We start from the raw sequence: 14,045 nt of genomic DNA, 5'->3' as shown, positions 1-14,045 counted from the left end.
ACCAAGGCAGAAGCGACTCTCATCGCTGAAGACGACACGTCTCCATTCGTCCCTCCATTCACGCCTGTCGCGACACCACTGGAGGCAGGCTGCACGATGTTGGGGCGTGAGCGGAAGACGGCCTAACGGTGTGCGGGACCGTAGCCCAGCTTCTTGGAGACGGTTGCGAATGGTCCTCGCCGACACCCCAGGAGCAACAGTGTCCCTAATTTCCTGGGAAGTGGCGGTGCGGTCCCCTACGACACTGCGTAGGATCCTACGGTCTTGGCGTGCATCCGTGCGTCGCTGCGGTCCGGTTCTAGGTCGACGGGCACGTGCACCTTCTGCCGACCACTGGCGACAACATCGATGTAGTGTGGAGACCTCACGCCCCACGTGTTGAGCAATTCGGCGGTACGTCCACCCGGCCTCCCGCATGCCCACTATACGCCCTCGCTCAAAGTCCGTCAACTGCACATACGGTTCACGTCCACGCTGTCGCGGCATGTTACCAGTGTTAAAGACTGCGATGGAGCTCCGTATGCCACGGCAAACTGGCTGACACTGACGGCGGCGGTGCACAAATGCTGCACAGCTAGCGCCATTCGACGGCCAACACCGCGGTTCCTGGTGTGTCCGCTGTGCCGTGCGTGTGATCATTGCTTGTACAGCCCTCTCGCAGTGTCCGGAGCAAGTATGGTGGGTCTGACACGCCGGTGTCAATGTGTTCTTTTTTTCCATTTCCAGGAGTATATATATATATGTGTGTGTGTGTGTGTGTGTGTCCTGATAATTGTTTCAACGTCGTCTGCGAACAGAGAGCGTAGTGGCGTAGGTACCAGAGCGCGGTCTACCCTTTAAGTGGGAATGCTCGCAGCCAGAAGGCTTAAAGAGGTGCCATCATGTAAGGTAAACAGGTAAGCATGCTACGGAGATGCACTCGTATTTTCTACAAACAACTGAGTGGGTTTGAATTGGGTCAAATTGAGACCTTCCGATCACGTGAAAATTTTCTCTCACTCAGAGGAGTTTCTGGACGCTCACGCAGCATGACAGCTTCGTCGTACTGTAAGGGCAGCGTTGACATCTACCACAGGGAAGATAAGAGGGCTTGTGAGCCCAGGTGTATCAATACCAACTGTTGCAAACTGGTTGTTAGCAGTGGCGCAATAGGCGTGCAGATCTCCAGTCCCCTTCCCACTCACGCCACAGCATCGACGTGCATGGCTTGACTGTGCCATCAGAGGCTCACTTCGAACAAGGAATGGCGCACCTGATATTCAGCGATGAAAGTAAATCCTGTCTGCGCGCAAGTGATGGTCGATTACGTTTGCAGCGTAGACTTGATGAGCACTGTCTCGTAGAGTGCATTCGTTCTGGACGCACTGGTCTCACACCAAGCCTTATGGTAAGCTGTAAATCTTTTTCACCTTTGATGTTTCTGGAGGGGACGCTAACCAGCGCACGGTACGTGCAGAATGAAGTTGGACACAGTATTTTTCCGCTCTTGAAACAATAACGTGATGTGTTGTTCCAATAGGACAATGCTCGCCTACACGTTGTTGTTGTTGTTGTTGTTGTTGTTGTTGTTGTTGTTGTTGTTGTCTTCAGTCCTGAGACTGGTTTGATGCAGCTCTCCATGCTACTCTACCCTGTGCTAGCATCTTCACCTCCCAGTAATTACTGCAACCTACATCCTTCTGAATCTGTTTAGTGTATTCATCTCTTGGTCTCCCTCTACGATTTTTACCCTCCACGCTGCCCTCCAACGCTAAATTTGCTACACACTTACCGTGAAACTCAAGGTGCAGTGCAAGACATGCAACAAATTCCCTGGCCAGCACGATCTCCGAATTTGTCTTCAATCGAGCACGCGCGTGATATGATAGGACGAGAAGTGACTCGTCAACCGTTACAGAACTACGTGAACAGGTCGAGAAGGCGTGGAGTAACGAATCCCAGGACAATATCTGCAAACAGTTCAGCACTGTCGCTGATAAACAAAGTAAGAGCCTACGGAATATCATACCAGCTGTGTGGCTGGATTGAAGAGTTTTTAGCAAACAGGGAATAGCATGTTGTTGTAAACGGAGAGACGTCTACAGACGAAGTAACCTCTGGCGAACCACATGGGAGTGTTATGGGACCATTGCTTTTCACAATATATATAAATGACCTAGTAGGTAGTGTCGGAAGTTCCGTGCGGCTTTTCGCGGATGATGCTGTAGTATACAGAGAAGTTGCAGCATTAGAAAATTGCAGCGAAATGCAGGAAGATCTGCAGCGGATAGGCAGTTGGTGCAGGGAGTGGCAACTGACCCTTAACATAGACAAATGTAATGTATTGCGAATACATAGAAAGAAGGATCCTTTATTGTATGATTATATGATAGCGGAACAAACACTGGTAGCAATTACTTCTGTAAAATATCTGGGAGTATATGTACGGAACGATTTTAGGTGGAATGATCATATCAAATTAATTGTTGGTAAGGTGGGTGCGAGGTTGAGATTCAATGGGAGAGTCCTTAGAAAATGTCCATCAAAAAGGAGGTCGCTTGCAAACACTCGTTCGAGTATCACTCATCAGTGTGGGATCCGTACCAGATAGGGTTGACGGAGGAGATAAAGAAGATCCAAAGAAGAGCGGCGCTTTTCGTCACAGGGTTACTTGGTAAGAGTGATAGCGTTACGGAGATGTTTAGCAAACTCAAGTGGCAGACTCTGCAAGAGAGGCGCTCTGCATCGCGGTGTAGCTTGCTGTCCAGGTTTCGAGAGGGTGCGTTTCTGGCTCTGAGCACTATGGGAATTAACATCTGAGGTCATCAGTCCCCTAGAACTTAGAACTACTTAAACCTAATTAACCTAAGCCCATCACACACATCCATGCCCGAGGCAGGATTCGAACCTGCGACCGTAGCAAGTCGCACGGTTCCAGACTGACGCGCCTAGAACCGCTCGGCCACCGCGGCTGGCTGGTGCGTTTATGGATGAGGTATCGAATATATTGCTTCGCCCTACTTATACTTCCCGAGGAGATCATGAATGTAAAATTAGAGAGATTCGAGCCCGCATGGAGGCGTTCCGGCAGTCGTTCTTCCCGCGAACCATACGCGACTGGAACGGGAAAGGGAGGTAATGACAGTGGCACGTAAAGTGCCCTCCACCACTCACCGCTGGGTGGCTTGTGGAGTATAAATGTGGATATAGATGTAGAATTGTACGGTAGACTGGATTCCACAGTCAGCGCCTGCACTGCTGCACTGCAAATACTAACATGGATGGTACCTCAGAACAGCTTGTTCTATTGATCTGTAATTGTAGCCATTTCATGTACTCCATATGCACTGTTGCAACAATAAAGGTTGAGTGAACTATAAACATTCTTCCGGCAGTGTATATATGCTACTGGTCACTAAAATTGCAACATGAGGAAGAATGAAAAATAAGTAAGTTCTAATTATTGTGCATATCAGCATAGTAGGAAAAGTACACGATTAAATTTGTAGGTGATTTGGACGTCTACAGAGTGCGAAAATTAGTACACAGAGCTGATACTTATAGCAGCAACCATTCCTTTAGTCTGGCTGGGCATCGAATCTATTTGAGCTTGGATGAAAGAATCGGGTGCAGTGCTCCATGCCACTTCAACTCTGTGCCAGAGTTCATCAGTCGCAGTCTATGACGAGCGGAGGTGTACTAGTCTCTCGGTAACCCACGACAACCGTCTTCAGTAGGCGAGAGATCTGGAGACTGTGCAGGACAGTGCACAGTCGAACACCCTCTCTATCGAAGCACGTCAGGAGGCACGGTCTATTCGTGGTCTTGCGTTATCTTGTTGACAGATGACTTTAAGGAGGTCTGGAAGATGTGTCACATATGTAGCAGCTACTGTCCAAATTTTGGGCTATGACAACCAGAAGCGTTAGTGTTTTGTACACATAGGCACCATATGTAATCACATAAGGTGGTGGGCCCGTATAACGGTGGCCAAGTTTGTTCTTCTCGAAGTCTTCAGATGCGGATACTTCCATCGTGATGGTGTAGGCAGATCCGGAACTCGTCTGAAAAGGCAACGTGGTCCCACTCCGGTGTCCAGTATTGTAGTTGAGCACATCACTGTTGGCGCACTTCTCTCCGCTGCCGTGTTGAGGGAATCCGGAACAATAGTCACGGTTCTGAGAGTCCGTAGTGAACCAGACGTCATTTCACGTCCACATGGAGATTAGTCTCGCTGTAAGCAAGCCATTTTCTGACTAAATGCGCGTGACGTTCCTGTGTGGTCAGAGGAACAATATAGTCTCCTCTCTCGCGCTGGTCTCTTGGAGCCCGTGAGATCCTGCAGGGAGTTGTGTATGGCTCTCCCGGAAACATCGATTTCATATTCATGTGACTGTCTGAGGATCCCAACCAAAGCGAGCAGCAATAATGTGGAATCATAAATCGGAGTGTTGACCAGCCGCGGCCCCGTCGATATCGAATTCCGACACCTGCTGGTAGAAATATCTCCTCACTCGAGAGTGGCCACTGTGACCGAGCGGTTCTAGTCGCTTCAGTCCCGAACCGCGCTGCTGCTACGGTCGCAGGTTCGAATCCTGCCTCGGGCATGAATGTGTGTGATGTCCTTAGGTTAGTTTGGTTTAAGTAGTTCTACGTCTAGGGGACTGATGACCTCAGACGTTAAGTCCCATAGTTCTTAGAGCCATTAGAAGCCACCTTACTCGAGAAATAATTCCATCTCCTCACAAACAACCAACATGGTGTTGCTATTTGAAGGACCAGTAGTGTATTAAGTTGTCTGAAGAGAGAAACCGCGCAAATGCAATATAAGAGCAGAGACAAAGGATTATCCTGAACATTCCCTTTTAATCTTAATAATTCGTGACTATACACGTGGTTGTCCAAGGTTTATGTTGTTCATTTAGAGACTGTTGTTCCATTGTTCCACACTATATTTACAGAATTGTAACAGTTTTGTTGGACCTTGTAGAGTTTCAGTATCCAGCATCATATCATAGACCTACGTTCTGTAATCTGCCCTCGCTACTCTTGGATGTAACCTCTGTTGGATGAGGACCTCTGACAATGTTTTAATGAAGAGTAAGATTTCCTGTCACAAATGTTATTCCTTATTACAGTCTTTCTGTTCCACCGGTTGGTCGTGTTGTTATATTTTGTTTCATTTCCTACAGCCGCTGTGATGAGTTTGTACATCAGTGGTAGGCGGGTATTCTTATATAATTTGCTGCATGCGCTATGGAAAGTAGTTACATCACAACAGAGCTCAGTCACACAGAAATCTACTTGTCCTTATTGAAAACATGAATTAACGCTGCTGTTAAGCATTAGTGCACAGGCGTCGGTTTTTTTTAACTACACAAGTTTATTTAATTTTATCGATTTCGGGGATTTCTAGTTCTCATATTATTTAATTCCTTCTGTAATCATATCCATTATGCCCAGGACCAAAGAAATACTGCAAATTGCATTTTGTTCCCATTTAGTTATATTGTTCAAGCTTTGAGAGTTCTAATTGTCTACCCAGAATTACTCTACCTCTTAAATGCGAGATAACTGACCTGGAAAAATCTCTATTAAGCCCGATCCTAAAAACCTGTTATGCTTACGGAACAATTGATTTGATTTGTATCTCCTAATTCTCTGAGCATACGCTACAAAGTTTTCATAATTTTTTCAGCAGCAATATTTCCATAATTACTTGTAGTAATATTATACGTTCGTTCATTATCCAGACCTTTGAAACTAGTTTTCATTGTAATACTAATGTCATTGATCCCTTCTGTTAAGAGGATTAAATCTTTGCGGATATTAGCGATACGGAAGGTAAGCCTCTTTACTCAAAGTGCTTCTTAATACCCTTTTCCACTGTATCTCTGCAGACGAGTAGATTCCATTTTCCTTAAACTCTGGTGACTTCTTATAGATCTCAAACCATATAGACACTTATTATTATTATTATTATTATTATTATTATTATTATTATTATTATTATTGTTTAATCAGTTTATACACCATTTAAACAAGGTTAGGTAGTTTTCTAATATTTATTTATTTATTTATTGTTCCGTGGGACTACATTAAGGATAAGTCTCCATGGTCATGGAACGAGTCAATATATCAAATTATAACACGATTGTAGAAACTGATAAAATGAAATATAAGAAACATATTCAGACCACAAGTCGTAAGTTTAAATAAAGAAAATCAACAATGCAACACTGGAATTTGCTTAATTTTTTAGCTCTCTCAGGAGCTCCTTGACAGAATAGAAGGAGTGTGCCTTGACGAAACTCTTCAGTTTAGACTTAAAAGTGTTTGGGTTACTGCTAAGATTTTTGAGTTCTTGTGGTAGCTTATTGAAAATCTATGCAGCAGAATACTGCACTCCTTTCTGCACAAAAGTCAAGGAAGTGCATTCCACATGCAGATTTGATTTCTGCCTAGTATTAACTGTAAGCTGCTAACTCTTGGGAATAAGCTAATATTGCTAACAACAAACGACATTAAAGAAAATATATACTGTGAGGGCAATGTCAAAATTACTAGACTATAGAGTAGGTGTCGACAAGAGGTTTTCGAACTTGCACCACACATAGCACGAACTGCCCGTTTTTGAGCCAAAAATACCCTTTTTGAATCAGAATAATTACCCCAAAAAGTAATACCATATGACATAAGCGTATGAAAATATGCTAAGTAGACTACTTTTCGTGTTGAAATGTCACCTATTTCAGATACTGTTCTAACGGTAAATAAAGCAGCATTTAGTTTCTGAACAAGATCCTGAACATTGGCTTTCCACAACAGCTTACTATCTATCCGAACGCCTAGGAACTTTAACTGTTCCGTCTCGCTTATAATATGCCCATTCTGTCTGATCAAAATATCAGTTCTTTTTGAATTGTGAGTTAGAAACTGTAAAAACTGAGTCTTACTGTGATTTAGCATCAAATAATTTTCCACAAGCCACGAACTTATTTCATGAACTACATTACTTGATAATGTTTCAATATTACACACAAGATCCTCGACTACCAAGCTGGTGTCATCAGCAAACAGAAATATTTTTGAATCACCTGTAATACTAGAAGGCATATCATTTATATAAATAAGAAACAGCAGTGGCCCCAGCACCGACCCATGGGGAACGCCCCACTTAACAGTGCCCCACTGGGACTGAACATCACTATCGCTCTCAATATTACGGAGAATTACCTTCTGCTTTCTGTTCTTAAAGTAAGAGGCGAACCAATTGTAAGCTACTCCCCTTACTCCATAATGGTCCAACTTCTGCAGTAATATTTTGTGGTCAACACAGTCAAAAGCCTTAGTTAAATCAAAGAAAACACCTAACGTTCGCAACCTTTTATTTAATCCGTCCAAAACCTCACAGAGAAAAGAGAAGATAGCATTTTCCGTTGTTAAACCATTTCTAAAACCAAACTGTACATTTCACAGCAAATTATGTGAATTTAAATGCTCCAGTAATCTTGTATATATAACCCTCTCGATAACTTTAGCAAACACCGATGGCATAGGAATAGATCTATAATTGTCAACATTATCCTTATCTCCCTTTATAAAAAGTGGTTTCACTACCGAGTACTTTAATCGGTCAGGAAACCGACCACTCCTATAGGAAAAGTTACAGATATGGCTAAGTACTGGGCTAACATACAAGAAGAATACTTCAGACTGGTTCTCTTACCAAACCAAAGTATGTTTAAGTGCCTCTACATTTAATATTGCTGTATTAAATGTTCGACACACATCAGTCATATTGTGTCTGATGAAATCAGAATTAGAGATGTATACAGAAAACATGCTGAACTGAGACTTGAATCTGACTTAGCTTACCTGCAGCATAGTAAGTAACATTTGCAAACACATCTCTCTTTCACAACGCTCCTATCCTCATACTTATTTTGCTCAAGCAGTCATAAATCCATTCTGCTGAAGACTATCTGATGACATAGCTGTTATTACTTAGGCTAATGAAGAGGCGGATATCCGTATTATTTCTCATTAATAAGGCTTAATGCTCCCCCCCCCCCCCCAATCAAGCCATGAACCATGGACGTTGCCTGTGAAGCGGAGGCTTGCATATCTCAGCGATAAAGCTAGCCGTACCGTAGGTGCAACCTCAACGGAGGGGTATCTCTTGAGACCCCAGCAAACGTGTGGTTCCTGAAGAGGGGCAGCAGCCTTTTCAGTAGTTGCAGTGGCAACGATCTGGATGATTGATTTTACTGGCCTTGTAACATTAACCAAAACGTCCTTGCTGTGTGGTACTGCGAACAGCTGAAAGGAAGGGGAAACTACAGCTGTAATTTCTCCCGAGGGCATGCAGCGGTATTCTATGACTAAATGGTGATGGCGCCCTGTTGGGTAAAATATTCCGTAGATAAAATAGTCCCCCATTCGAATCTCCGGACGGGACTACTCAGGAGGAAGTCGTTATCAGGAGAAACAAAACTGGCGTTCTGCGGATCGGAGCGTGTAATGTCAAATTCCTTAATCGGGCAGATAGATTAGAAAATTTAAAAACGGAAATGGATAGATTTAAGTTACACGTAGAGGGAATTACTGAAGTTACGTGGCAGACGGAACAAGACTTCCGGTCAGGTGAATACAGGGTTAGAAATACAAAATCAATTAGGGGTAATGCATGAGTACATTTAATGATGAATAAAAATTCGGAGCGCGGTTAAACTACGAACAGCTTAGTGAAGGCATTATTGTAGCCAAGATAGACACGAGGGCCACGCCTACTACAGTGGTACAAGTTTATATGCCAACTATCTCTACAGATGAAGAGATTGAAGAAATGTATGGTGAGATAAAAGAAATTATTCAGATAGTCCGAAAATTTAATAGTCATGGGGGACAGGAATTCAATAGTAGGAAAAGGAAGAGAAGGAAAAGTAGCAGGTGAATATGGAATGCGAGTAAGGAATGAAAGAGGAAGCCGTCTGGCAGAATTTTGCACAAAACATAACATAATCATAGCTAACACTTGGTTTAAGAATCATGAGAGAAGGCTGTATTCGTGAAAGAGACCTGGAGATACTGGAAGGTTTCAGATAGATTATATAATGGCAAGACAAAGATTTGGGAAATTGTAAGACTCTTCCAGATGCAGATGTGGACTCTGACCACAATCTATTGGTTGTGAACTGTAGATTAAAACTGCAAATAGGCGGTAATTTAAGAAGGTTAGGAAGGAGCACTAGGAAAAGATTGCCAAGAAATGGGGAAAGAAATACAGTAGAAGAAGAATGGGTAGTTTTGAGAGATGAAATAGTGAAGGCAGCAGGGTCAAATAGGTAAAAAGATGAGGGCTAGTAGAAATCCTTGGGTAACAGAAGAGATAATGAATTCAACTGAAGAAAGGAGAAAATATAAAAATGCAGTAAATGAATCAGGCAAAAAGAAATACAAAAGTCTCAAAAATAAGATCAACAGGAAGTGTAAGATGGCTAAGCATGGATGGCTAGAGGGCAAATGTAAGGATGTAGAGGCATATATCACTAGATAGATACTATCTACAGGAAAATTAAAGAGACCTTTGGAGAAAAGTGAAAAGCTTGTATTAATATCAAGAACTCAGATGGAAAACCAGTTCTAAGCAAATAATGGAAGGCAGAAAGGTGGAAGAAGATTACAGAGGGTCTATACAAGGGCGATGTACTTCAGGGCAATATTATTGAAATGGAAGCGGTTGTAGTTTAAGATCAAATGGGAGATACGATACTGCGTGAAGAATTTGACAAAGCAATCGAAGCCCTAAGTCGAAACAAGGCCCCAGGAGTAGAGAACATTCCATTAGAATTACTGATAGCCTTGGGAGACCCATCCATGGGAAAACTCTACCATCCGGTGAGCAATATGTATGAGACAGGTGAAATACCCTCAGACTTTAAGAAGAATACAGTAATTCCAATTCCAAAGAAAGCAGGTGTTGGCAGATGTGAAAATTACCGAACTATCAGTTTAATAACTCACGACTGCAAAATACTAATACGAATTCTTTACAGACGAATGGAAAAACCAGTATAAGCTGACTTCGGGGAAGATCAGGTTGGACTCCGAAGAAATGTTGTAACACGTGATGGAATACTGATCCTACGACTTATCTTAGAAGATAGATTAAGGAAAGGCAAACCTACGTTTCTGGCATTTGTAAACTTAGAGAAAGCTTTTGACAGTGTTGACGGGAATACTCTGTTTCAAATTCTAAAGGTGGCAGGGGTGAAATACAGGGAGCGAAAGGCTGTTTACAATTTGTACAGAAACCAGATGGCAGTTATAAGACTCGAGGGGCATGAAAGGGAAGCAGCGGTTGGGAAGGGAGTGAGACAGGGTTGTAGCCTATCCCCGATGTTATTCAATCTGTATATTGAGCAAACAGAAAAGGAAACAAAAGAATAATTTGGAGTAGGAATTAAAGTCCATGGAGAAAAAATTAAAAAATTGAGGTTTTCCGATGACACTGTAATTCTGTCAGAGATAGCAAAAGACCTGGGAGAGCAGATGAACGAAATGGACAGTGCCTTGAAAGGAGAATATAAGATGAACGTCAAAATAAGCAAAACGAGGATAATGGAAAGTAGTCTAATTAAATCAGGAAATTTGACACAAAGTAGTAGATGAGTTTTGCTATTTCGGGAGCAAAATAAATGATGATTGTAGAAGTAGAGAGGATATAAAATGCTGCTTGCAATGGCAAGGAAAGTGTTTCTGAAGAAGATAAGTTTGTTGACATCGAGTATAGATTTAAGTGTCAGGAAGTCGTTTCTGAAAGTATTTGTATGGAGTGTAGCCACGTATGGAAGTGAAACGTGGATGATAAATAGTTTAGACAAAAAGAGAATAGAACCTTCCGAAATGTGGTGCTACAGAAGAATGCTGAAGATTAGATGGGTAATAACTAATGAGGAGGTTTTGAACAGAGTTGGGGAGAAGAGGAGTTTGTGGCACAACTTGACTAGAAGAAGGGATCGGTTGGTAGAACATATTTTGAGGCATCAAGCGATCACCAATTTAGTAAAATGGTTCAAATGGCTCGTAGCACTATGGGACTAAACTTCTGTGGTCATCAGTCCCCTAGAACTTAGAACTACTTAAACCTAATTAACCTAAGGACATCACACATATCCATGCCCGAGGCAGGATTCGAACCTGCGACCGTAGCAGTCACGCGGTACCGGACTGAGCGCCTTTACCGCGAGACCACCAATTTAGTATTGGAGGGCAGCGTGGAGGGTAAAAATCGTAGAGGGAGACAAGGAGACAAATGCAGTAAGCAGATTCAGAAGGATGTAGGTTGCAGTAGGTATTTTGAGATGAAGAAGCTTGCACAGGATAGAGAAGCATGGAGAGCTGCATCAAACCAGTCTCAGGACTGAAGACCACAACAAAAACAACAACAACAACAACAACAACAAAGGCTTAATGGTTCAAATGGCTCTGAGCACTATGGGACTCAACTGCTGTGGTCATTAGTCCCCTAGAACTTAGAACTACTTAAACCTAACTAACCTAAGGACATCACACACATCCATGCCCGAGGCAGGATTCGAACCTGCGACCGTAGCAGTCGCACGGTTCCGGACTGCGCGCCTAGAACCGCGAGACCACCGCGGCCGGCAAAGGCTTAATGAAAAGCCAAGTTATCTCCTCAGCCTTTAGTAATCTTCGTTGATTTTAGACTGCAATTATTAATTGGTTATCGTTTCTCTTGTCTAGTTAGTAGCTTGTAAAAATAATTTAAGAAAAAATTATTCTACCGGCAGATATACTGTTGTGCGAACATTGCGAATAGTCTAGAAGGCACCAACCGTTTATTTGGACAGCCCAATGTCCGTCTGCTGCGCCGAGCAGTCCCGCTATGATGAAGTAGACTGCCGTGTGCGAAGCGGCCGGCTTCCAAAGCAGCATGGCAATCATTACAGCCAAGTGCGCCACGCCCACTACGCACACCAGGAGCAGGGAGCCGACCTTCTCCATCAGCCAGCCTGTGACCAGCGCGCCCCCAGAGTTCAGCAAGCCATACACAACGATGACGAAGCCAATCTGGGAGATACCCCACGCGCACGCGACGAAAGCCTGTAACACAAATAGTCACGTATGTGTATTTCCTTTGTTTCACTGTTATGTTTGATACGATCGACGTCACAAAATATTAACCCACAAAGCTATTATTTATCGTTTATTTATTTATTTCAACAAAGCGTATGACTCAGTGGTCAGAGATACATAATTCAACGTCACGAATTTATGACCTGTTATCCGGAAGCTCTAAACAGGTCGTACATATTCAGGAGTAACGGTAACACGCAGTGTTCAATATTACATACAGAGTATCCCAGAAATGTTGCGACCAACTCCTAGGGCAGGTGGAGCACATCATAAGGATTAATAATTGCATAGCAACCCATGGGCACGAACGCCAGGGTGGAGTGGTAGCGAAGTCTAAGGTTCACATGGCTCTGAGCACTATGGGACTTTAACATCGGAGGTCATCAGTCCCCTAGAACTTAGAACTACTTAAACCTAACTAACCTAAGGACATCACACACATCCATGCCCGAGGCAGGATTCGAACCTGCGACCGTAGCGGTCGCGCGGTTCCAGACTGAAGCGACTAGAACCGCTCTGCCACACCCACTGGTGGAAGTCTAAGATAGAAAAGAAAAAAAGACAGTGATTCATTTGAAGCATTTATCGGACATAATGAGTACACATGGTGTACGACATGAATACTGCTCTAGCATTACAACAAATGCTCAAAGTTTGCACCGTTACACGCCACGCATATCTCACACCGAGACTGAAGCGCCTAGAACCGCTCGGCCACAGCGGCCTGCAAAATTAAGACAAGAAAAGGCCTCTGTAACCTTAACCCGAAATGTTCCGAAAAAGATTTGTAAAAAAAAATTTGGACTTTATGGAAAATTATATATCAGATCCTACCGTCCCTGCTGAAGAAAGGAAAGGTTTTAAGCATATACTGTCTTACATAAAGTCAAAATCAACGAAACGATGGTTTGCTTCACGCAAAGTTGAAAACAGCTTCTTAAAAAAACAACCGTAAAATTCCATGTTGCAAAACTCGAGTTTGGAAACCATCAAAGTCGTTCGCAGATTTAAACGAACGCAGTAAAAGACTTAAGACAGAGCGATTGACAAACAGTTTTGGAGGCACAGAATTAACGTATGCCAGTCAAAAGAAGTTCCGTGAATCTGGAAATGTTGAGAATTCCAAAGTGGTTAAAGGTATTACTTCATCAACTATACTAGGAGCAAAATATGGTCAAGTATTAGATCTGAGCCATTGAGACTCAAAACAAAGAGGGCTTTTACATATCGAAACCTTATCAGTCTTTGGGCTATGTACTTGAGGACAATATTATGGAATTGGAAGAGGATGTAGATGAAGATGAAATGGGAGATAGGATGCTGCGTGAAGAGTTTGACAGAGCACTGAAAGACCTGAGTCGATACCAGGCCCCGGGAGTAGACAACATTCCATTAGAACTACTGACGGCCTTCGGAGAGCCAGTCCTGACAAAACTCTACTATCTGGTGAGCTAGATGTATGAGACAAGCGAAATACCCTCAGACTTCAAGAAGAATATAATAATCCCAATCCCAAAGAAAGCACGTCTTTACAGATGTTAAAATTATCGTACTATCAGTTTAATAATTCACAGCTGCAAAATACTAACACGAATTCTTTACAGACGAATGGAAAAACTGGTAGAAGCCGACCTCGGCTAAGATCAGTTTGGATTCCGCAGAAATGTTGGAACACGTGATGCAATACTGACTCTACGTCTTATCTTAGAAAATAGATTAAGGAAAGGCAAACCTACATTTCTAGCATTTGTGGACTTAGAGAAAGCTTTTGACAATGTTGACCGGAATACTCTGTTTTAATTCTAAAGGTGGCAGGGGTGAAATACAGGGAGCGAAAGGCTGTTTACAATTTGTACAGAAACCAGATGGCAGTTATAAGACTCGAGGGGCATGAAAGGGAAGCA

The 14,045-nt window shown here is 43.0% G+C and overlaps 1 protein-coding gene across 3 annotated transcripts in view; it reads right to left on the bottom strand.

Moving 5' to 3' along the window:
• The window catches only part of LOC126299177 (UNC93-like protein), a 400,303-nt gene that overhangs the window by 69,298 nt on the left and 316,960 nt on the right, over positions 1–14,045 (bottom strand). For all 3 annotated transcript variants that reach the window (XM_049990944.1, XM_049990943.1, XM_049990945.1), the window contains one exon: positions 11,841–12,108. In XM_049990944.1, the coding sequence (XP_049846901.1) occupies positions 11,841–12,108 (268 nt within the window). The remainder of the gene's footprint in view (positions 1–11,840; positions 12,109–14,045) is intronic.

The sequence above is a fragment of the Schistocerca gregaria genome, chromosome X (assembly GCF_023897955.1).
Source record: "Schistocerca gregaria isolate iqSchGreg1 chromosome X, iqSchGreg1.2, whole genome shotgun sequence".
Taxonomy (NCBI): Eukaryota; Metazoa; Arthropoda; class Insecta; order Orthoptera; family Acrididae; genus Schistocerca; species Schistocerca gregaria.
This window is presented reverse-complemented; position numbering and strand designations above follow the sequence as displayed.